At 37.9% G+C, this 26,756-nt stretch overlaps 1 protein-coding gene across 2 annotated transcripts in view; it reads right to left on the bottom strand.

Annotated features, from left to right (window-relative positions):
- LOC147230629 (RNA binding protein fox-1 homolog 3-like) overlaps positions 1–26,756 on the bottom strand; it is a 70,130-nt gene that overhangs the window by 19,544 nt on the left and 23,830 nt on the right. For both annotated transcript variants that reach the window (XM_086154071.1, XM_086154072.1), the window contains exons 2-4: positions 8,785–9,036; positions 3,935–4,072; positions 3,141–3,194 (exon numbers count right to left, since the gene is read on the bottom strand). In XM_086154071.1, the coding sequence (XP_086010197.1) occupies positions 3,141–3,194; positions 3,935–4,072; positions 8,785–9,036 (444 nt within the window). The remainder of the gene's footprint in view (positions 1–3,140; positions 3,195–3,934; positions 4,073–8,784; positions 9,037–26,756) is intronic.

The following is a 26,756-nucleotide window of genomic DNA, read 5'->3' as shown; positions in this document are numbered from 1 at the left end:
AAATGGGGAAAAAAACATTTAACTTAAGTGTTAAGTGTAAATAGAGGGTTTGATGATATTTTTTTTTTTGATGGGGAGACTTGTGTTGAGCCTTTATACAGACCGAACGGTACTTATCTCTAAGACACCAAGTCGAATCAGGAGAACAGTATTTAAGGCTTTTGTAAATCTCAAAATATTAGAAAATCCTGAAAAACTTCAATATTCATTTAAGAAAGTGAAAGCCATATATTGTATAGACTCAAAACACATAGAGGTAAATATTTCAAGTTTTCATTTCTTGAAATCATGGCTTAAAAAAGGAAAACCAAAAGCCAGTGTCTCAGAAAATTATACAAAATCACAAAAAAAAAGGACATTTTAAACAGAATGAAAAGTGTGTTCATTTCTATGCGTTCAAGTAAGACAAGTTTACAGGCCAGTAAAGCAAATTGCACCAGTTTTTGGTCATTTTGCAAATCCCCGCGCGAAAATAAAATCCTGATAGAGGTAGTTAACAGAAGGAACCATGACTTTTTCCACAATATTCAAATTCTCTTTAACCCATAATCATCAAAATTTCAAAGGCTGAAATATTTCACTTACGTGTATTGAATATATGTAATATATGGGTTTTGCTTTATGAAATGAGTGAAGGAAAAAATAGTGTATAATTTTCATAATTTTTTGAGATGTACTCGTATACACCACAATTTTGTTGGTGCTCTTGAAGATGGAACAGTAAGGCCAACTTTAGGATCTGTATTTAAGGAATAATTCATTTAAAAATGGGGTTACCAATTCTAGATTTGGCTCTATTGAATTCTTGTTCTTTTTTTGTAACATAATTGGACCAAGAAGTTGTTGTTTTGGAAAGAGTTCCCACACCAGAAACAAACTACTTTACTTTATCCGGGGGCCAAATATTTATTCAATATAATATTAAAAGCCAAAGCATCAGCAATGTATCATTTAAAACCACGTCTGCTAATGATGTGCGTAGCCTAAGTACTGCATTCATAAAATATATTGATCGATGGTGAACCTGAGGAAATATTCAAAATTGCCTCAGTGTTTCCTTTATTAAAAACAGAATTTGGTATAAAGGCAATTAAAAGGCTTCTCCCAACAAAATGTATTTTGTGTAGAAGTTATGCTAATTGAACAAGTCACATCAATAAGGTATATGGAGTTTATTATGTTTTTTTTTATTAAACTTTGAAAGCAATGCTTAAATGTTTTATTAAGAAACTTGAGTTAATTTGCACAGGTTTGAAAAATTAATTGAGCTGCCTGGATTCAAACTCAGCCATTAGTTAAAGCCTTGGAGTTATGATCATGCCATGAAAATCTTACAAAAACAAACACTTAAAATATAGCTTTTTGTGCCCTATTATTGATCAGGTGAAAAATAAAGAGGCTTAATTTCCCTTATAAGTGATGGCATCTGTCACAGCTATAAACATGCACATATACATCATGAGAAAAAATCCCAGGCAACAGTTATATTGGCCTTTTTTTTTAAATTAGGTTCAAAAATGCATTATTATATGGAATAAAATGTCTATGTGACACAATCAATATTCATTTTTTCAGTTTTTCTCATGAAAAAAATAATTAAACACAAAGTCTATAGATTTTTTTTCCCCATTCTAAATCTAGACAGGCAGGACATGTAAAAAATTGCCAGAAAAAAAAAAAAAAAAAAAAATCACAAAATTCTGTCGCCCCCCCTCCCCCACAAACAAAAAAAAAAACTCAAAAAGCAGTAGCAATAATTCTTTTTTAATGTGGTTGTAGGACATGTCAACCATGAATGAAGACTGCTGATTTATAGAGGTTTAAATATGTAAATGGGATAAAACTGTCATTATGTATTTCCGTGAATTGATGAGCTGATGAAATGCTGCAGTGAATTGTGGGTTGAATTGTCACTTTTAAAACTCAACACTGAACACTGTCTTTGCTTGTAGCATTACATTTGGTTAAAAGATGAATCTAACTTGTGTGGAAAAACTGCCCCATCAAGTCACATGAAAGAAAGGTGGGTCATAAAGTTAGATTTATTTTGTTTTTCCACTTGGTAAAGAGATAACATGTCCTGGGTTGCAGCTGGTGAATGAAAAACTTCATTGTCAACACAAAGTCTCCCAAATTGCGTGTTTTGCTCTAAGAATTGTCACTGAGGCTGACATAAATGACAAAGACGAACGGATCAGACACATTTATTGGCAAGAAGTTGCAGGGACTTTAGCTTAAATGAAAAAATAAATAAACAAAAGTGTGAAGAATATTTATCAAAACTCCCCAAGCAGTTGCTTTTCTTCAGATGTGACTGAATTGCACAACTGCTTTTGGACATAACCGATACCGATACCTTTGAAAAACCTTTCTTCAACTTGTCTTTGCTTTCCTGCAACTACCTTTAAATTTTCTGACGTATAATATGAAATAGTAGCAAATTTGTGGTCGTCCAACAACGTCAAAGTGTTGTTGAGAAAGAAACTGGACCCATAACTGCTCCGCTGGCCTTCTGCTCATGGTTCATCTATGAAGGTCAAATTTCACTGAAGTTGTGTTGCAGGTATAAGTGAATTTGACAATAAAACTTTTGCTCTCTTCAATTATTACCATTAGTTTGCAAATCGATGGACGGCTCTATTGTTGATCTGAAATTTTCAAGATTTTAGAACAAATAAAATAAAAAAAAAATGGAGTGGAGTTTGCATGTTCTTCCCATGTCTGTGCAGGTTCCTGCAAAAAAATAAATAAATAGATAAATAAAATAAAATAAAATGATATAAAATAAAATTATATAAAATAAAAAAAAATAAAAAAACTTTTAATTGACTTGGGATTCTTGGGTTTCAAAGATAAACAAGTTCTATGGATATACTCATAGACCTGAATTATCCCTGTGTGATAAAGTCAATGTGAAAGAAACAAGAGTCAACCGATCAGCAGGCTAATGATTTACCAGTCAAACTATATGGTGCAACAACAAAAACTACGGCGAAAGGTGGGAAACAAAAAGATGCAGTTCTACAGGATCTGTGAAAAGACAAGCATTCTTCCACTCTCCACCGAAGAATCCACCACGCTAATGCGATCATTCGTAAAGCAGCGCGGCAGTGAGGCAGCTGACGTTCTAGTTCACTTACTTTGGATCCACGTTCATTAAAGATAATCTCCACATCTAAAATGTTCCCAAATTGCTGCAGAGAAAAAAAGATAGAGATATATACAGACAGAGAATAACAAGAGAAGGAATTAGAAATTCTTTTTGGGAGAGAATTCTTGAGAAGAACATTTGAGTGAATTCAATACGTAACAAAAATATAGAAATGCGTATTTTGCAGGGAAGCAGCGGCCGCCACGTTTGTCGGCTCAGCAATCGGTTTGTGGAACAAGCTGACAAATTGTAAAGGGAAAGAGTACATTCCAAAGAGTAAATGAAATGATGTACTGTAAATATACAGTAAAAATATAAAATATAATAAAAATACTGAGGGATTGATCGACAAAAAAAGGTGACTTCTCAAACGGCTGTTTGAATTTATCAACTACATTGAAACTAAATCCTAATTGTCAAAAACGATTGCAAAAGTCAACATAATTGACCTCCCCACAGACGTCCGGGTTATTATTTTTCATCGACAATAAAAAAAAAGATGGGAACCTGTATATCTTTAATGATCAAACACTGTTGTATCACTTGATATGAGTGTATGCGCTTTTATATATTTTTTTCCTGTATGCAATAACTATATTACAATAACCATCTTTATCATTGTTACTAGTAAACATTTTAAATGCTTATGGACCTCCATTCTATAAATACTTACTAAGGCCTGATTAAAACTCCTATCATCGCCCAAAAAGGTGTCATCCTCCTTGTATTGAAGAGAGCAGTGCTATTAAAACTGAACAGGAGTTGCCTCATGAGGATACTCACCCCAAACATTTGCCTCAGGTCGGGGTCTCGGAAGCGGAAGGGAATATTGGAGATGTGCAACCTTTTAGGTTGTTGTTTCTCTAATGAGTCCGAGTGCTGCAGTTGCTGAGAGGCCTCTGTTTGCGTCACGTCATCTGTCTGCCGGAGGGAAACAAACAAAAAAAAAAAAGACACAATTAGCTGCTAGCGTAGCAGCTATCTCCTGGCCCTGAGGAAGAGGGTGCTAGACGTGGTGTGCTGGACGGGTAAAGGAAAAAGGAGTTTGGGTGACGGACTAAGTTACTCAATGACTGCGATTTTTCAATCCGTTAAAACTAAGACTTGTAGTTTCGAATCTGGGATCGTACCTTGCCAATTCAATTTCTCTTCTTTTGCACGTAACAACAGAAAATACAGAGTGGGCTGATGTCAATGCGTGGCTTTAGATCTTAAATTGCCATGGGAAGCGCTCTTTATGGTTGTTTCCATCATGATGTAAATGCTATGCTGATATTTCCCTATAAATTAATTGTCTTATGTAAGTGACAAATTCCTCTTGTTTCTCTTTGTGACAGTTTTAATCACTGATGGTGGTGGCAGCTTGTCTGTTCAGGTAGAACTGTTTTTTTGAGGCTATTACTTTTCCAAATGTGTTTTCTCTTTATGAAAGCTATTATAATAAAATATGGTAGCACAGTATATCCTGTCCTCATGGTTTTTTGTAGGTCATTTATCGAAGTCGATCAAAATACAGATGTCAACTGGCAATCGAAAGGAAATGAAATCAGGAGCAAATCCTGCTCAAAGATTTCTTTGTTTAAGCAATTGTCAGATTGCAAAAAGGAGATGGGATTATGCCTATGTCAGGCGTGGGCAAACTACGGCCCGCGGGCCACATCCGGCCCGTTAGTCTTTTTAATCCGGCCCGCCAAAGATTAGTACAGAATTCATACTTGATGTGAATGATTGAAGGATTGGATCAATGACTGCGGGAGCTCAATCAATAATTCAAAATTGAATTATTTAATGTATGTATAAGAGGAGCTTACAAGGCTATTCTGGTTATTAAATCAATCTTTTTAATTTTGTTCAGTGAAATTCCTACTTTGCTGTCTCAAGTGCATTTGGATACAAAGCATAAATGCAAAAAAAAAAAAAAAAAAAAAAAAAAAAAAAAAAAAACATTATATGCCGTGTTAATTCATTTAAAATTTCTAAAAGGTTATGCGGCTCCCACAGCAAATATCCAGAAGTGTATTTGGGTAAGGCAATCGCTTGTCTCTGTGGATACTATCTCTGCTCTTCTCAAAGGGTGAACAGATGAAATGTGATCAAATAGACACATAGGAGTGGCATTGCCTCCTGCCAAATGTCATTTCACTCTAAATTCTCATGTGTATCAGCGACGATGTCAGCTGGAGAGGATGATACATCTTCAAATCAAACACTGGCAGATGATAAGTAGCGTGATGATTTTGCTCTGCTCATGAAGAAGGAGTAACTTTTTACTGCCTGGTACTTATGATAGTGGAAAAGGAGTGATTAACCATTTTTAAGATTGACCCAGATCCTTATCAGAGGGCATTGGTGTTGTTCTGAACTCTCCAAGCAGGCTTTTTTTTTTTTTTTTTCTATTTGTGATGAAGTTACTTGCCTATCTAGGCTACTTTCTAAAGTTTTTCTCTAAGTTGTATCTCTTTTCTTTCCTCTTTATGATGTAAAGATACAGGGAAGCAACATAAAACCAAATGTAATCGGTAAGCAATAAAACTATTTATTATGGAAGCTAGGTGTAAAAAAGTGCAGAGTTATAATAATAATAGGGCAAAAGGGTCAGGTTGTCTGCTGTTCAAATCAAAGAAAAGACAAAGTCTTCCTGTCCTCAGTTAGTAACAAAAGGGAACAAAATCAGCGCTACCTTTAACTGGTGGAACCACAAACAGTCAGCGCCACCTCGGTTTCACACAATATTGTGAAACAGTATTTTAACACAAACGTTAAAATAAGTAACACCATCACTAATGTCGGGTATATTTTACCCAATACAATATCCTGGATAAAATATAGTTTTCATCAATTTATAGATGGGCCGATGGGAGGAGGGAAACAAACATACAATTAATACCCGAGGGCCCATAAACTCAGACAATGGCAACACAATGAAAATCACATGACAAGAACTGTGTGGGTGAAAATCACCCGACGTTAGTGTTCTGGGGTTAAAAACCTACACGGCATTTCCCCTTAGCATGCTGCACCCCAGCCGTCACATTAAATGGTCCCTGTTTTATATAAGTCAGCGCAGGGGGAATGGCCAAAGCTAATTGACAACACAACATCTGCATGACAAGTTGAAGCGCACAGAAGAGGGTGGGTACGGGTGGCTGTAGCAACCTCTCCTTAAGGGTACAAACCTCAAGGATTTATATTCCATAACCATTTAACACGTTCTCTAAATCGGACTCAAACCAATATTTAATCTTGAAGTGTTGCAACAACACAGTGGTTTGTCTCTGGCCAATGCAGAAAACTTTTTGCAGTGATCTTTCCATATTTACCCTGATTTAGGTTTCCCCCGAGGCAATGTTCCCTCTGATTTTTTATATTTTTTATATTTTCCATACAGACAACCTAGCTGAATAACATTAGAAGTGCACGCTGTGGCCACACATCGGTATCACACCTGGGATCATAGCTTCCATTTAGTCCATATTTTTCCATCCGAAAACTTGCTTACTACTTTAGCTTTGCTGCGTGTTTTGCAGAGCAGACCTTTCTCATTCCAAAAAGACAAAAATCTAACCTACTTAAAAAATCTTACATACTTAAAAAGAACTTAAAATTCCAACTTAAAAGAACCGCATTTCTTTTTTACTTTGGTTTGCTGAGTGGACGTATCGCATTCACCGCCCGCTCGTTTCGCCATGATAAGGGCTTAGCATGTTAGCATTAGCATCCCTTATTGTTAGATGGCGTGTATGGGAAGAGCAAGTGCGCAATTACTTTCAATGCCGTGATTGGCTGCGTAGCGTAGTTGCATCGTATCCTATGATTGGCTGGACACCTGTCAATCACAGAGATACACGGCAAAATGATACAGAAAAAAATGTTGTTTATCTATTTCATTTGCAGTGCGCTCACTGCGCTGGATAGGTTTTCTTGTGCCCTGAGAGTGTGCAAGCAGTGCGCAATTGCACAGGAACATTGCCCCTTCGGCCCTACATCAGGCTTCTTTTGGCTGTTTCCGCCTCTGTCTGCCTGACCGTAGGGCCGTCTCCGGGAACATCCGGCGCGGCATCGGCATTCACTTCCACGGAGACCGACTTGACAGCAAACCAGAATCTATAGGTTCAAAAATCAGCATTAATACGACACATCGAAAGCGATATGAGGCAAGTATCTGTGCCGCCAGCTGGACCAGATGGTAGCTGTGCTTCCCTCTGAGACTGAAACTCCCGCACCCGCAGTCCGATGGCTTTATCCGCCCCGATCTCCGGCTTGTTCACCTCGGCAGGATCACACTTTTTCCCGAGACGCTATTTGGAGTGCCTTCGTTTGAGACCCGGCGCTGCAAAACGAAGAGTGCCTTGACCTGCACGCTGGCGGGAGCAGCTATCTGAGCAGCTTGAAGCTCACCCTCCACAACGAAGCCGCCTGCTACCTCACAGAGGAGGTGCAACCACTGACCCCACACGTTTCAGCTCCAGACGGTTCGGGCGACACTGACAACACCAGAACCTCCATCTCTGCCCCAAACTCTACACAATCTAGACAAACGTACCCAACAAAAAGATTTATTGCCGTTTATGTTACGTCCCGGCTCGGAGACGGGAAAAGAGGCGTCGTAAAACCAGATGTGATTGGTATCTAACAAAACTATTTATTGCGGAAGCTTATGAAAGAAAGTGCGGAGTTATAATTATAAGGAAAATTAATTGGCCGGATATGAATGACAACACAAAACACCTACACGAGTTGAAACACACGGCGTTACTGTCTTGCGTGGTCACTTGGTCAAGTGTGATTCCTCAAAGAAAACAATGCTGGTAGTTATTAACAAACCCCAGACTCTGCAGGAGAACATGATTTTTGAACTGTTAATTTCATTACAAGTAACTGTTGTAATGAATCATTCAATGGAGTGTGAACTACAAAATCCCATTATATCTGATGTCTCCGGAAGTTTGTTGAATCAGATCCCAATTTACTTTTTTACTCCCAGTAAGCAGATTGGGCAAAACCCAGATACTTGAATAAATGCAAGCCCTTTCTGCTCATAAGTTGATCGTAAGCCATGCAGGTTTACGTAAAGTTAACCATTGCTTTTGGTTCGTAAAAATAACCAACCGATCGGTAGTAAAATATTATGACATATTGTTGCCCAATAGTGACTGTCATTACATGAAACTCTCTGAATGACAACGTGTATATTCATTTATGTTTGATTATGTTTCTGTGCTTGTGATTCTTACATATGTAATAAGGCATCAAGCCAAGGATATCAAATCCACTGTTTGATAGTGGAACACATAGCGTATTTAAACTGGTGGGACGCTTTTGGGCACTTTACATCTCTGCATGCAAGATGAACATTGCGTGGGAATATTGAGCAAAAACAATAGCAAAAGACATGACAGACATGATAATAATAAAGTGGCAAATTAACAGTGAGCAGGCTTGAATCTTAAAAATAAGATAAGCAATATTAAAATAAAAATATAAATATAAATATAAATAAAATAAAACTAAAACTAAAAATAAAACTAAAACTAAAACTAAAACTAAAACTAAAACTAAAAATAAAAATAAAATAAAATAAAAATATAAATATTTTTCTTTCTGACAGCCTGCTGATAACATTGTTCACTGACCGGTACTGTCAAGTTGGCGGTGATGCCGGGCATGACACAGTCAGTGCCAACTGGCTCATTGTGCGTCTCTGTGGGCGTGTACAGGGTGATGGCGTGCTCTGGGACGCGGCTCTGCCCGCTGTAGTCCTGTGCAGTGAGTGGGTGCAGAGCCGCAAACTCGGCAGGAATACCATTCTGTGCTGGAGGCGGGTACTGAGCTGGGGTGAACGGCTGAGTCATCGCTTCTGGGCGGCTGGTAACCTCTTGGTTTCCCTGGTAGAGACACACAAGTGGCCGTTTATGTTAGAAGCACGACTTGAATATTGAGGTTGGGATTGCACAGAAAGATTTAAAGAGTTAACATAATATGGTATCATGCCTTTAAATTGATAAGAGAAATCTCTGCCCCCATTAAGACTGTTTGATAGTGGACCAAATACCGTATTTAAACTGGTGGGATGCTTTTGGGCTCTTTATATCTCTGCATGCAAGATAACATTGTGTGGGAATATTGGGTAGATATCGAGTAGAATAAGATAAGATAAGATAAGATAAGATAAGATAAGATTAGATAAGATAAACTTTATTGATCTCCATTGGGGACATTCATTTTATACAGCAGCATAACAGTTATAATGCCAAAAAAAAAAAGCCAAAAAATAAATACATCCTGAAAATAAATAAATATTAATATAAATATGAGTAAAAATATAGAGAGGCAGAAGAAAGGATATAGCAAGACAATTTTTTTTTTAAATCCACGAATAAATAGACTGTTTGATAGTGGACAAAATATTGTATTTAAACTGATGGGACTCTTTTGGGCTCTTTATATCTCTGCATGCAAGATGAACATTGCGTGGGAATATCGGGTAGATATTGGGTAAGATAAGATATGATAAACTTTATTGATCCCCATTGGGGACATTCCTTTTACACAGCAGTGTAACAGTTATAATGTCAAAAATAAATAAATAAATATGAATATAAAAATGAGTATAAATATAAATACTGAGGTAGTAGACAGGATAAAACAAGACTTGTTTTTTTAAATCCAAGAATAAATAGACAGCAGATAAGTGGACAACAACAACAACATAAGGGATGACTATGGGCAACATCCAGGAACAGTCAGGGTAAAAAATACACAACTACAACTAAATAGCATTAGTTTTCTCAAAACCGAAAGTGCGCCTTATAAACCTGTGCGCCTTATATATGGATCAATATTGTTAATTATGGCTACAGTAGTCAGGGGGCGTCGCCGAAGCAGCAGAAACGGTAAAGGGGAATCCCAGTCCCACCACTTATGTGTGTTAAGAGACCCCAAAACAGCACCTTTCAAGAGGCACCCTTATGACACTGAGTTCAAACTCAAGGCGATCAGTCACGCAGTAACACACGGGCATAGAGCAGCAGCGAGAGAATTCAACATTAATGAATCAATGGTACGGAAGTGGAGGAAGCAACAAGATGACCTGCGCCGAGTAAAGACGACTAAACAGAGTTTCCGAGGAAACGAAGCGACATGGCTACAGTTGGAGGATAAACTGGGTTGTTGAACAGGGAGCAGCAAGTAGAAGTGTCTCTACTGTCACTAATCGAATGAAGGCAACAGTGCAAGCAAGTGAAATTAACATCAATGAATTTGGAGGCGGTCCTTCTTGGTGCTTTCGTTTTATGAAACGCTTTGAACTGTGACAAATGGAGTTGGAAAAACATTGTTTTCAACGAAGGCGGCGCAAATACCGGTAAGAGCTACTGGTACGTACGGTGCCGTATTGTGAATGCACTAACTTGTTATGGGAGTGAACGGAGTTGTCAGAACGTTGGTTTGTATTCCGCTAATGAAGTTTGACTGACTGACCAATCTGTTTTGTTGACATTCCCTTTCGCGCAGCTTCATCTAGTGGATGCATAACGCAACCCCAGCCACCACGATACGGTGCGCCTTCTATATGAAAACAGTTTTAAAACTAGCCATTCACTGAAGGTGCGCCTTATAATCCAATGCGCCTTATAGTGCGGAAAATACTTTAGTTGTTTCTTCCGTTGACTATATTTCTCTTGTATTTGTAATGCAGTTTTCTTGTATGTTCTATCCTTGTTTCTCTGATGGATGATCGTGTAATCCAACAGTTTGGGTAACGGTTTAAACGCTGGAACCACACGAACACAGAGGCCAGTTCAGAAACAAATGTCCTCAGGGTCCAGCAGCAGATGAAGAATGCCACGAAAACAGGTGAGGGCAGGAACCGGAGACCAGGTAGGGGGGCACGGGCACCTGCCAAACTCCAAACTCGTCCAAGAGAAGCTAAGCTGGGGGATGGGCGGCAAAGTGAGAAGCACTGGCGTGCACCAACAATAGAGGCCCGAACAGGCTACAAACGGCCAGGCGAGAGGTGCTGGTTGACAAGGGAAAGAAGGATGAGGGATGCAGCCGTCAGTTTCCTGTCAGTGGCCTTTGGCTGCGTTTGGAACAGCCGAGGATACCTAAGGCACTTTCATTTACTTATGATTTTACAGTCCAGCGTTTGTATATTTTTTCAAGAATAAACATTGACACAGTGTTAGGTTCAAAAAAGTGTGTCAGATACTGCCCCAGCTACTGAATTCAAAGGGAAAGGTTATCAGATCTTATTCATTAAAATGAGATCAGACATTAAAATTCGGCACCTTACTCTCGCAGCAAAATGGCACTGCTGAGCCACCTGGCATACACTTGGCATGGCACATGCTAATTGAAAGTGCTTTTTCAAAAGAATTAGGAAGTCCAGACTGCTGGTGTGGTGAGGAATAGATGTTTTAAGATAAGATAAGATAAGATAAGATAAGATAAGATAGACTTTATTGATCCCCACAGGGGAAATTCCTTGTTCACAGCAGTGTAACAGTTATGTAAAAAAAAAAAAGGAAATTAATCTGAATATAAATCTGAATAGAAAGTCAGAAGACAGAAGATAACAAGACATCCACATAAAGAGACAGCAGATAAATAGACAGCAGACAACAACAACATCAGGGATAACAATGGGCAACGTCAAGAAACAGTGAGGGTGAAAAATACAAAACTAGAACTAGACAACCAACACACAAAAATACACAACCAATGAACACACTGCGCAGACGCTAATCTAAATGACAGGAAGTTGGCCCAACTTGTGTTGAATGCAACACTTTGAATCAGAGTGTTTTGCTTATAAACAGGACAAGAGAAAATTGGATCCAAGATGTGAAAAGTGTGTTTTTATTGGGTCTGAGAAAAACAGTCCTGCAGACATTGTTTACGTTCCTGCCAGTGAGAAGGTGCAGAGGCACAGATTAGTAAAATTGGCTACAACAGGTGTAGAACAGCAGACACAGACAAACATTTTCTCCTGCAGCTTACCTGAGTGGTGTCAGGATTTTGATTAAGAAAGCAATATGGGGAAAAACTGATCTTGCACCAAGATGGATGTAAAGACAGCCTTCATAGACTGAGATATTCATGGAACAGCCGGAAGCATCAGCTTAATGATGTTAATGACAAACAGGATACAACTGAGTATTGTGTAAGTCTAATCCAGGCCAGAACTAAAAATCAGCCCAGAGTAGCACTGTGCACTTGTAAGGCAGAGTATTTTGCTCTAGCGTAAGGGAGTCAAACTCATTTTGGCCACATACAGCCAAGTTTGATGTCAAGTGGGTCGGACCACTAAAATCATTACCTTGAGGTAACACTAAGTCCAAATTTGTCCTTTGTTTTAGTGCAAAGGAGGTAAACAGGTCAATGACAAAAATCTTTGTATGTTATGAACTGTTCCTATAAAACATAAGTGTCAAACTCTGGCCCGCAGGCCAAATTTGGCCCACAAAGCCATACCAGATGACTATTAGAGCTGGCCCGTCAGTATATTCTACAGTGCATGTATCGCTAATTCTACAAATACCAGAATTTTCTGCTTTTTTTTTGGCACCAAAATCACAACAGGACCCATAAACGCCCTCTCCTCTGTTGACAGTAGTCATAGCGATCTTATGCTAATACTAGCACCCTGCTACTTAAGCAGAAAACAGGATTTGCATGTGTGCAATATTTAGTTTTATATTGTATAATATTAAGCTATGCTTGTTTCCTATTTAGTTTTTAAGCAAAACTTGTTTGGGTCCATATGAAAAGGTTCATCATTATATTTGGAGGAAGATTTTTTTCAGTAAATATCAATGTTGGCCCGCGACTTTGTCCCAGATTTGAATTTTGGCCCACTGTGTATTTGAGTTTGACATCCCTGCTCTAAAAAATACATGACGAATTGATATTAAAAAACAAATTGATGAAATTACACCCTAAAAATATTGCTGCGTTAAAAGAGAAAATCTTGTCACTGTGGAAAAATTTGCAACTAGAATTTTTTAGAAAATGGATTGTTAGCATGTATAAGAGGAGGTATAATGTTTACAAGGCTATTCTGGTTATTAAATCAATCTTTTTAAGTTTGCCTGTTTTTTTTGGCTATGGTATTTGTGATTTTTATATAAATAAGAAAAGAAAAGATCGTTTTAAAAATGTCAGTAGTCTATTTTTCATCAAAAAATTGTTTTGTTTTCAAATTTTGAAGCAAAAAATAAACTACAAAGTTAACTCTGTAAGTGACAGCTGTCCAGCCAATCATACGATACGATGCAATTACGCGACACAGCCAATCACAGCATTGACAGTACTTGCGCACGTGCTCTGCCCATACACGCTATTTAACAATAATAACAGTGCGGCGGAGTTCAGTGACGCTAATGCTAACATGCTAACCCCTTATCACGGCGAAACGAGCGGGCAATGAATGTGTTAAAAACAAAAGGAAAAAAGAAATGCGGTTCTTTTAAGTTGAACAAGCGGTGAAACTGAGTGAGATTTTTTTTTTTTTTTTTTCGAGTGAGAAGGGTCCGCTCTGCAAAACATGCGGCGAAGCCAAAGTAGTAAGCGAGTTTTCCTGATGGAAAAATTTGGACTAAATGGAAGCTATAATCCCAGATGTGTGGCCACAACGTGCACATCTAATGCTGCTCACGGTGGTCTTCAGTGTGCTCAGCGAGGTTGTCTGTATGCCCAGACGTATGAAAGAAGCGGGAACATCGAGTGGGAGCATCATCTGAAGCTTTGCCCTGGATCGTTCACAAATAGAGGACAACGGATTGACACAATTTTGTCCAATTAACCTTGGATTGTGGGAAGAAACAGATAATCAGAAGAAAACACATGCATGTAAATCCACACGGTTCCCCTGTCTCCAGGGGACTTGCTTGCTTTTTGGCAGTGCTGTCCACTGCGCCGCTATTTCACCCCGACTCATAATACTAAATTAAAACCTCTAATCCCAAACACCATCCTTGTGTAAGCTGGAACTGGAACCCCTTACTCATGGAAATCACCTGAAAAGTTGAGGTTTTTTTTTTTATGGAACAGCCAGGCCTGGTGGCTGCTGGCAGTCTAAGAGAAATCCCCAGCCTCTGAGTCCGATATTGGCATTAGAGGCTGGAATTTTATCTGCACAGGAAGAACGACTTGGCCTCCCTCTAGTCGTGTGTCATCTTATTAAACAGTGCCGTAAGGACAAGAAACTGTTGGGAAGGAACTCATCTCATTATAGTGCTGCATTACCTGATGTGAGCAAAAGCGGGTCAGGAGCAGGGCAGAGACAAAATAAAGTAAGCCGCTAATTGTGCTGCATTGGATCAAAAGACTCCAATGACAGCTCCGGTCATTTTTCATTGCTATTTTTCTAGTTTGCATTGTGAAACTGATATGCTAAAGTAAAGTGGGGGGGCTATCCTGTGGAACTTTGCAGAACAGAGTTAATAACAACAGTATGCGCGATTGGCTTTTATATGATTGTGTTGATGATATATTTCAGACGTGCATACAATGTAGGGAATTTTGTTCCTGAGACATGTCTTCGAAATTTGGAAAAAGTACTGAGATGTGTATTGCAGTGGTTTAGTCAGGGACAAACCCGGGTGACGGTAAAATATCTGTTTAATAAGCAGTAGCTGGTGTTAGCCTGCTCAATTCCAGGTTAAAAAAAAAAAAAAAAACAGAATTCCTTGCACTCCCAAAATTCCCAGCAACCCCAAAATCACACAGATAAACAAGCATCAACATAAACCCCAAACATTTGTGACTCGCTATAGTATTATTTTTTTGATTTTAACTGATGATAATTGAAACAGTATGTGTGGGATCAACAAGCATCATCAATGTTGTTCCTTTCCCACAACGAAAACAAAGACACACCCAGAAAATGTCCACCCTTGGCCTTCACCCCACCTTCTGAGACTGGCTGACACTTCCTGACCGGCAGATCTTTAGTTACACGTAGATTGTTTGTATTGCGACTATAATAATAAACGCTAATCCACTGTGTACTCGTGTGCAACTTTATTAGCAGCTTCCTTGTAACATCGCGCCAACATCGCCTCATATTATGCAGAGCGGCTCGATCTGTGGAAAATCGCCTGTTACGATAAATCCACATTTCAAGTAGAGCTTCAGGTATCGTCTGTTAAAATCTTTCTTTTTCTTAGAAGTTATAGACTCTTCTTCTGTCTCTTCATTGGACATTTTCCCCTTCGAAAAGAAACTTTCCTTCCGACGTCTGTTTTTTCATGTTTTTTTCATGTTTCATGTTTTTTCATCAAAAAATCATTTTGTTTTCAAATTTTGAGGCAAAAAATACATCGCAAAGTTACTTTTTCAAATTTTCCTTGCCTGTTTTTTTTTTCAACTTACTGTATAAAAACCCCAGATGCATGTGAGAAAAAATGTGCAGGCCGCACGAACACAAAGATTTGATTTCAGGCAGGGGCCACAAAATATTGTTCCGAGGGCCGCGAGTCTGAGACCCCTGCTTTAAACTATCTGCATACAATCAAGTTGCACACTAAAGCTGCATTCAACTTTGACTTGCACAATACTGTTTTCTTTTTTTAATACTATTAAATGAGTATGCATGTTTACAGTTCACTGGACTGTTTGCATTTTACTGCACTTTTACATCAGGATAATGCAGTATTTTTATTATTATTTATTTATCATACTTATCTGGGTGCACTCTGGACGGCAAAGCAAATATTGCATTTCTCCATGCTGTCAATATGGCAATAAAAACTTGTTTTGGTCTGAACTCCACCTACTTTTTTTAATTACAGAAATAAATAAATAGATAAATAAATAAAATAAAAATAAAAATCTAATCAAAACAGGCCAAGACCACTGTCTTGGCTACAAACATTTTCATGAGATAAAACATCTGGGCTTCAGGAAAGAAAAAAAAAAAACAGTGGTTGCATTAATATATGAAAGGTGGTCTGTCTGGCCGCCTAAAATACCAGGGGTTGGTTGTGGTAAAGCAGACCTGGGCATTTTACAGCCTGCAGGCCACATTTGGCCCATTTTGATTTTTTATCCAGCCCGCCAAACTATTTTCTTTGAATATTTGAACAAGAATTTTCAATCAAGATTGAATTTAGAAACTCTTTATTTTTTCCTTCTGTTTAATTTTGTATGGATGAATACAAACAAAATAATGTCTGTATATTTATATGCTCATTAATGACTTTGAAGTTGAAGTGAAATGCTGACAAAAAAGTACAAATTAAAAATTTCAATTTTCATTTTGTTTAATTTACATGATACCTAGTTGGTCCGCGCATAAAAATGAAATAAGAAATGTGGCCCGCCAGCCAAAATAATTGCCCACCCCTATTGGCTAATAGGGAAAATAGGCTAATACACTGCATGATATTAGAATTGGGTTAAACACCTGCAGTTAAAAAAAGATACTGCGTATGTAGACATCGACTGAGCCTTGGTGTTTTGTTGCTCCTTGGCTATCTGTGTTCAAACAAAAGATAAATATGAATCCGAACACCTTATTTGCGGCACGATATTTGTATTATTCACATACAGTACATACCGGCCTGGTTTGAGGCACTTTTACCATCTTCTTAATGTGTTGCAAAACCAACCCGGTTTAACTAAACCTATACAAAGAGGGATTCATTTTTTCAAGCCAAATTACAGCATATTTGCAGGTTCTGCAGTGTTTAGATATTTTCACGTCATCAACGCAGTGTCTCATTGTGTTTTAGAAAAATAGCAACGGGCACTACTTGAACACTTTAAAATATGTTGAAGTAATTCTCCACCTCCTGAAAGTTGTCCTTATCCAATCGCGGCTACAATCCGGCTTCCTTTCAAGAACAGAGTGCTTAGTGGATTTTAATGACTGCCAGTGACGGCAGCAAACTGGAAAAATAGCCCACTGGGTCGTTGCACCGCTAGTTTACAGCAACATGCGGGAGTCAGTTGATGCAACACGCATGAAAGCATGTTGTTGTCCTCCCTTGGGTTAATTGCAGGCAAGCAGAGAAAATGACAGCCTGGGTTGATTTCTGCAGGCGACCGCCATGCATTTGATACCCGAGGTGCATAAATAAAGCCTGCTTGCTTCATTTTAATTAAAGAAAGGCACATGAACTCCCTCTCTTAACGCTCGCCAGTTTGCAACACATTAATTACAACTATATGCCAAACAGAGGATACAGAGAAGAGAATTAGAAATAGTATACAACAACAACAACAACAAAACAGCTTTAGCTGGATTAGCTCATCCCATGGCACATATTTCTAGCTAATACCCTCCTAGTGAAGTCTTTCTTAAATGTTACATTTGTAAAGCTTAGTCTCAAGAGTCAAACTTGACAATACACATATTTACCTGGATGTCTATAGAGCAGAACGGTGAAGCTCAAGGACCAGCGGCCACATCCAACCCGAAGGAAAATCTTAAATCTAGCCGATAATTAAATTAAATTAGTCTATCATGAATGGTCTGCTGGCGCATCAGCCAGGATTACGTGGCATTAAAACGTAGAGGTCGACATATCCTCCTCACTATGAAATTTGTGACTTGACTGACAGTTGGTCTGGCAAGTTCGACTTTTTCTAACAGAGGCGTCAATGCGCATGTGCACATAACGGCGCGTTCTGGCAAGCTAGCGAGTTAGCCTCCAATTTATGTCTTCTAAACTTATGGGTATAAAAATGAGTAGAGGAGCCGAACCAAGTAAAAAGACGAAAACCTATCACTTCCATACGGAATGGGAGGTGGACTTTTTTTTTTTTACTATGTCATTTTCAAAGTGCATTTGCCTCATCTGTCGGTCTGCCATTGGTATACCAAAAAAGGGAAATTTTCAGACCGTTCATAAAAACGACGACACTGACTTCCCTCGAAAAGTGAGCTGAGAGGAAAAAAGGTGAAGGAACTAAAATCCCAGCTGTCAGAACAGGAGTCATTTTTCCCACAGCTAACTTCAACTATGCTGCCGACTCCATTCAAGTCATCAGAATAAAGTATTAACCAAAGAAGTACTCTGTTGTAGTGTGCCATAAGGGTTCATGCAGTTATGCAAGATCCACAAACATTTATTGTGTTAAGTATACTCAGTAGAAATGCAAATAAATATATATTCAGCATTTTTAGTGGTAGTAGATCATTGTCACATGGTGATTTGAAAAGTAGCTCACAAGGCAACAAAATGTGGGCACCCCTGATCTACAGTTTAGCTGTCATCCAAATATTCAGATTCAAACTTGGGTGAGTCCCCAGATTTTGTCTAAAAATGCACACATTAACATAACAATCCCATTCAGCCAAGTTTCTGCAAAACACCTCAGTCATTCTCAAATTAGACCAATGCCCAACCCCGATCCCAGCAGTTAAATACCAGAAACTCTCCATGGTCTGGTGGAACTAAAGAAGCTTCTTGGATGCGAGGGTGAAATGACTTCATCAGGAAAAAAAAAAAAAAAAAAAATCAAGTCCAGTTACCACAACAAGATTTGACAATGACTGTGAAAAAAGATATTTTCAGGAAGCATTATGGTTTAACCCAATGCGCCTTCAAGACTGATATATGCTATATATATGATTTATTTTCATCTGTGCTGCACAGCAGTACAGATGAAAAGTCAGAGACAGAGTGAGAGGTTTAAGAGACCCAACACATGAATTAATAAAATACAATTTTCTGGTGTGACTTACATGTCTAGTTCGAATCAGCACTAATTATTTCAACACTTTTAGGGATGGTTTTCCACAGCATTAATCCAAAAATCTAAGTTAACAGTTATTTTCAAACACATTTTCCTTTTTTTTATGAAAAAAATCATAGACAAAAAAAAACATTAAAAAAAAACATAAAAGAATAAAAAATAAAATAAAAACAAATACAGACAAATCATGACCGAGATTCTTATTCCTCTAAGCAGTATTTGAATAATTCACCATCTTTTTTTTTTTTTCCCCACTCGTCCCCTACAACCAGTGCATAAGCTAAACTCAAAAGTCCTAATTTCCTTTGGAAAAAAGAGGAAAGTAACAATGCATTTTAATTTATATTGAATATCATTATTCTCTGCATTTTGCACTCTTTTATACCTGAGGAAAATTCCAAGTAAAGAAATACATTTGACAAAACTGGTCTTTGCCTGTCTTGAATTCAAATCTAAAATCACCATTTCCCCATTGTTGGTTTCGATATCCAAATCCCCCTTCCAAAACTAAATTACAAAAGAAAAAACATAAATAACAAAGACCTAGAATAGAGTAACGCACATGATAGTAAGTGATTAAAAATAAGATTTTCATTTTAGAAGAGTGCTTCCCTCTGGGGAGGGAGACACTTTTTGGACACAAGATGGATCAACAAATCAACAAGAATAATCAATCAGTCAACAGGCTTTTCAACACTCCTACAAATGATTGGCTCGCCCTTCAGTAACAGGGCATCTTATTGGACCAGTAAAGCCATTTGAGATAATAGTGTTGTTCCTATATACCTGGTACAAGATTAATAAGATGTGACATTCGATGTGATTCTGATTCATCAGAATCTAAACCTGATCAAATCCACGTTTAAAGCCCTCTGGTCCCTAATATAGGTTGTATATCTGCTTCAAATAAATATCAGACTCCTCAATGGTGCATAAAAAGAAGAGAGGGACAAACAGAAGGGCCGGAGGCAGGTCGTGGTTGTTTCTATTTAAATCAATATTTTTACCCATCTTTTTTAAACCTCTAACAGAGAGGAAACTGCAGAATAACCGGCTTTTCTGTCTGTCGCTTCACCGAAATAGGCTAAAAATTAAGAAACAATACAGATAAAATAATGCGTCAGTTATTATGATCAGCATTAATGTTCTGTCTGTCTCTCCACGGAGCAAAAAAGTGGCAGAGGGAAACAATTCTGTCAAAATGGATTTGTGTGTCAACATAGAAGAGAGATCTCGGGTGAATGTCGATTGACAAGATCTGAGCAGGAGGTGAAGATTATAAGTGAAAGTGGCTGAAAAGTACAAAATAGTAATTAGAGTAATGCACAGGATACCATTTCGTTTTTGTTTTTCTGGGATTAAACCTTCTCTCTGGTAAGTTGTGTCTAAAGAATAATATAGTGGAGTCAATTGCATGGAAAAATGATTCATGTAGATGAAGCGGATGTAAATTTGTGAATTTACATCACATGTAATCATTGAAATTCTAAGGTGAACCAAAATTAAAATGATTTCCAACTGGTCGACCGGTGACTGGTCGCTTTTAGCCGAATGCCTACTCATTCGGCATCAGTCCCGTAAATAACCCTCCGCCACCTTCATCCGCTCACATTTATTTTAAATACTTTCACTTGATTTGACTGTCCTTCTCCTTGCAGACAGAAAGGGGAAAATAGTGTAGTTGGGAAATTATAGGACAGCGATGGAAGGGCAGAGAAGTTTGGATTCTATTGCTATGTATTAATTGTGTTTTACATTTGGATTCTGATGAGGTTTGACATTTGAGCATCACAGATTTATTATTAAAATAAGCCCGACTGAGTGTGAGGCAGCGTGACTGCTAGTTGGAGTTTTTAGCTTAACCTATAATTTACTGATAATTCAATTGACATAGAAGCTAAAAACAAAGCAGATGACCATGGCTACCAGGTAAATGAAAAAAAGTAGTGTATTTGGTAGATACTCACACAGCGAAAAAGCAAATCCTTCACCAAAATATAAGAATCAATACTATTACATGATGCTTTTGCCTTTGATATTAGTTTAAAAAAATTGCTGAAACTCAAGTACTAAAAACAGTTGTTTGGTAAGTCAAACGGACTTGACAATCCTCCAGCCAAGGGGGGAATTTTGCTGAATACCACATAAGTCACATAATCAACCCTTACATAAGAAAAGATAAGATAAGAACAACTTTATTTATCCGGGATGAAACTGTTGTGCCAGAGTTACAAGAAAAATATGACAATAATAAATAATAGTAGAAAATTGTAAAAACAGTAAAAAAATAAGAGAAAAAGGGGGAAAAAAGAAATACAAATAAACTATAAAGTGTCTTAAGTAACAAGTGAAAAATAAGCATGAAAAAATATTGTACATGTAGCTGTTATGAACTATTGCACAGTTCTGAACATATATACAGACATATATATATATATATATATACATACATAACAACTATCTGAATGCTAGTCTAGTTAGCGTGTGGAAATGGTGACCTACAACAGCATTTTCAACAACTAGTGCCAAAAATGGAAATGGAAAATGATGAAAAAGTAGCAGAGCTGTGATTCAGCTTTTTTTTTTTCTTTTCTTTATTTAACAAAACATGTAACGCACTCTTTGCATATGGGATGGGGATCCTCCACCTGAACAAACATTAGCAGTTACATTTGAACATCGCATTAATAATAGTGACAATACAAACGGCTGCAACAGGATTTTTGCTGCATAAAAACAAGAAACTTCTGATCGAGGCACAGAAACATGCCGAAAAACTGAACAACAGAACAGGCTGCCCAGGCCTGAAGCACCCTGAGTCGCCCCTTCACCTCAATAAAGGGGATTAAAAATGGATCCTCCTCCTCCGCTGCTTGTTAATATGAAAAATCTCCATCTACACTGTGAACCATTCATCCTGCCAAATGGTAAGATCTTTAAAGGTCAGGCTGAGTTGTAAACATTCTCCAGGATTTCCAATGGTCTAATTACAAGTCAACAAATCTATGAAAAGAAGTGTCTCTTTTGATTGTGTTTTGATGGCCTTGCTTAAAAAGTACATCCGTATTTTCAAAAATTGGACATTTGGAGTGTAAAAAAAATATATCAGCTCCGGCTGGGATTAAAACAGATTTGTAAACAAAGGGGGAAGAAACAAAAATGGGAAAAATATTATGGTGGAAACTGAAGTGTGCGATTCACCTCCAGACAAAGCACACAAAATAAAGATAGAAAATTGTTGATTAAAGAAAAAAAAAAAATAAGAAAACGGGTGAAATGGAAGATTTGAGGCACGGGAGCTAAAGAGTGCTGCTGTCTGACAAACTTCTCAGTTGCATTTTAATCCAGGCCTCCTCCTGTGCTGATGACTGTCAACACAGCGGGCAGGGCCGACCGAAGGAGAAGAAAATTACTCGAAGAACCAGCGATCTATGAATATATCCATCTTCTTCTGCTTATCCTGCACTCAGGGTCACGAGGGAGGCTGGAGACTATCCCAGCTGTCATTGGGTGAAAGGCAGAGTACACTCCGGACGGGTCGCCAGTCAATCGCAGAGCCACATATAGAGACAAATAACCATTTTGCGCAATTTTCCCCAATTTTTTCCAATTAACCTGCAAGAGCAAACCAACGCAGACCGATATCGAACCAGGGTCGACCGGGCGGCCCTTGAAAATGAGGGGTTGCTGTGTGTAGGTGAGGAGAGCGCGAAGCTTCTTGGCCTTTCCGGGACTGTGAGGGTATTTTAGCAAAAACAACCTTCAGTTCGGGGCCTGCCTTTTCCCCTGCCATATTGAGAAAACCATTTTTTTCTGATGAAACAGACGAGCAAAATTTGTTCTCAAGAAAACAGTTGTTTCAAGAACTTTTCTAAACCTATTCTGGGTCTCCTCCTCTCTCACACCAACTCATTTCATCCCCTCTCGCTACATCCATAAATTTTCTCTTCGGTCTTCCTTTAGACCAGCGATCCCCAACCCCCGGGGCGCGGACCAGTACCGGTCCATGGATCAATTGGTACTGGGCCGCCCGAGAAATAATCAATGATTTCCGATGGATTTATTATCGGAGTTTGAGCAATCTTATTTTTAAAAATTACCGCAATCTCTCAGTCACTTGAGCACCAAAAATGTAACCCACAAGCTAGCAAAATGAGTCAAAAACTGATGTCGGACGGAAAGTTTCTTTCCGAAGAGGAAAAGGTCTATTGAACAGACAAAAGAAGAGCTTATAACTTCCAAGAAGAAGAAAGATTTTGACAGACAATACCAGGAGTTCTACTTGAAATGTGGATTTATCGTAACAGGCGATTCCAAAAGACGAGCCGCTCTGCATAATATGAGGCAATGAAGCCTTTATTTTACTCATGTTATCTTGTTGCCGCGATGTTACGAGGAAGCCGCTACTAAAGTTCCACACGAGTACACAGTGGATTCACGTTTATTATTATAGTCGCAATATAAACTATCAACGTGTGGCCAAAGGTTGGGGACCACTGCGTCCAGCATCATAAGAATAAGAATAAGAACAACTTAATTTAACCCGAAGGAAATTGTTGTGCCAGAGTTTCAAGTAAAACATAACAATAATGAATAATAGTAGGAAATTGTATAAACAGTAAAAAAAAAAAAAAAAAATCTTGATATTTTGAATTTGTATGTATTTGTACGAACCCCACGCTCTTTTTTTTGTTTAAGTTTTCAGTAAAAAAAAAGAGGTGAAAAGTACAGAAACACATTCTCTGCAGGTTTGTATCATGGCAAGCTATTCTTTTTACCCTCTGCGTGACATTTGTATTACATTGAAAAAGCATCAGAGAACTCTGAACTCAGAGTGGCGGGAAGAGAAAGGTAGGACGGGAGAGCTGAAAGAAAATCAATCCTCAAAGTGATTGATCGGTATAGTTTTGGACAATTTCATCAGGAGACTCCACCATCCGGAGATGACGCGGTCTTTATTTGGCGGAGCAGGCATTGCGGAGAATCATACCCGCATTAGAAGATCAGAACGGATAAACTCAGGCTCTGGGAGTAAATTCCGCATGTTTTGAGTTCCCCGGCAAAGACAACTTAATGCCTAAAAAGTCTTAAAAGTTCGTCTGGAGTGGATAATTGAGTCAATTAGGGGCACCTTAATCTGTCGAAAATATCTTCAAAAGAATAATATCCAGTCAAGGTTTTTGTTTCGGTCTTAAGGATATAAAGGTCAAGGAGTTTATCTCCGTTTATCCAACAATAAAGGGAAAGAGCTGAAGGATTATTAGTGATCTGACTGGTGAACCTCATGTTTGATTTTTTACGTCTGTTTTACCATCAGATGTTGATTCACACCTCACGCACGTTTTCTTCTCGATTCTGAAAATGCTTTGCGACAGCGAAGAAAGCAGGGGTTACATTCGCCATGAATCTGAAGGGTTTATTCTAATTATTCTAATTAAAAAAGGGAAGCTACATGTAGTAAATATTGGAATGTTTTATTTAAAGAAACACCCGGTTGACGGTAAAACGTCCGTTTAATAGCAATAGCTGTTATTGGCCTTACTGTTCCTGCCCAATTCCAGGTTAAAAAAAAAATCTATCAAAAAAAAAAAACAAAAACCCCCAAATCACACAGAAAACAAGCATAAACATAAACCCCGACATTTGTGACTCGCTACAATATGTTCAGAAAAGACCACTGCCATCATTTTTGTCTGAAGTTTATCAAATTAATTAGCGATTTAACTCCACCTTCATTCAACTGCTGATTTTGTCTCTGAATAAGTTAAGTAATTATATATTGGAAATGTAAACTGTGCAACCCTCTCGTGTCTGGGGATATTTTATGAGATTCACCCCAGAATTTATCTTTCTCTGCCTCCAAACCCATCAGTCTGACACTCTTTTCACCTCCACAATATTCCAAATAAATTCCTCCTTCAAGATAACACAGACTCTTTCTCTTCCTTTAAATATCATGATAGTACAACTTAAAACCTAAGTTTCTAACAAAACAATGAGAGCGTTGCATTAAAATGGCCTAATATGGCGTCGCCTTTGTTTTCATCATCTCCTTCTTTATCTAAGGTTGCAAAAATGATCATGCAAAACAGAACATTATTAACATGATTAAAAAAATTTAAATAACAATATCTACTGTTCAGATAAGGACTGGAAATTAGTAATAAGAGGATACATTTTCTGATTGCGGGTTATCTAATAATGGGCATAAATAAACCGAGGAGACCCAACAGCCTCAATTTTACGAGCCTCTTCCTCTTTCGGCCAATTCGACCCCAAATATTGATCGAGAGACAGAAAGGGGGAGGAAAAAGACAAACTGAGAGCAAAGAAAAAAAAAGCTGTATATGAGATAGATGGGATTAGACAGAGGGAGAGGAAAGATGGAAGGGAAGACGAAATGTTGTTTAGTTGTTTAGTGGATTTCGAGCAGACAAATCCATGCGAAAGAAATACAAGGCTTGGTATTTGTATGAACATTAGTTAGTCACGGCTGTTCACATCATCAGAAGACACATGCTTGAAATCAGGTTTTATGGCTATTTGTAAATTCATACATAAATCCACATATGCATGGGCTTAATGGATAATTATATATTCACAAGCATAGATGGATGGATGGATGGATGGATAGATAGATAATTTATTTAAACCTATATATGTATATACAGTATATATATATATATATATATATATATATATATATATATATATATATATATATATACAGTATGGATGATGATGGATGGATAATTTATGTATACCTATATATACATAGATAGAACGATAGATAGAACGATAGAACGATAGATAGAACGATAGATAGAACGATAGAACGATAGAACGATAGATAGAACGATAGAACGATAGATAGATAGATAGAACGATAGAACGATAGATAGAACGATAGATAGAACGATAGATAGAACGATAGATAGAACGATAGATAGAACGATAGATAGATAGATAGATAGATAGATAGATAGATAGATAGATAGATAGATAGATAGATAGATAGATAGATAGATAGATAGAATTTACTGAAAAAGTTACAGAAAAGTAAAACAAGTTTGCTTCAAAACCTTGTGTATTTTTCTGTCCTTAATGTTTGGAAAAACTTAAGGTGTTTTGTTCAACTAAAATGTGATTTTTGGATTATTTATCCAATTCACTAAAGTGTTATGTTGGTCAACGTGCACGTTTCATTTCAACTTGTAGCCTTTGACACGTCTGTGCTCAGATGAAATATTTGATCGGAATCTTGCACAAGTAAGAGGTAGATTTTGGTAATTAAATTTGGAAAAGAGAAGTAAAAACATATTTGTATGTATGTATGTATGTATGTATTCCCTGGCCTGTTTTTTGTAAACCCAAATTACATAAGAAGTCTAGTTGCTGATTTACAACTAGGGAACTTTTGAACAACCACGGGTTAACACGATGTGCACAAAGGGAGAGCTGATGATGTGTTGACATTTCTTAAGCAGAGCGTAAACATTGATAAACTAGAGATCCAAACACAGCTTAGGCCAACTTTAATTGCAATCTCAAATTTCATAATGTCCCACAATGCATTTTAATAGCGACCCTGGACAAGGTGTGAGAGTGTGGGAGGCTTTGGCGAGGAACACATTGGTATAAAATAACGGAAAGCAAAGACTGTTGATGACTTGCAAACTAATATCCGAGACTAACGTCTCTCTTGCTGATAATCTGACGATTAAAACCGAGCACCAGCGGCGCAAAGAGAATGAAACACAAGGCTTACAGGAGGCTTCTGGATGATTGTGTCAGAATTATGGAACCGCAGAATGTGGTTCGGCAGGTTTGTTGGTTTAAATGAAAACGCATTTCCAATTGTGTAATACATGGTTACCGTAATTTCTCTCTGGCTTCGTTG

This window comes from Fistularia commersonii, chromosome 10 (assembly GCF_037954325.1).
Source record: "Fistularia commersonii isolate RoL2024-O1a breed Wild chromosome 10, RoL_Fcom_v1.0, whole genome shotgun sequence".
Classification (NCBI taxonomy): domain Eukaryota; kingdom Metazoa; phylum Chordata; class Actinopteri; order Syngnathiformes; family Fistulariidae; genus Fistularia; species Fistularia commersonii.
This window is presented reverse-complemented; position numbering and strand designations above follow the sequence as displayed.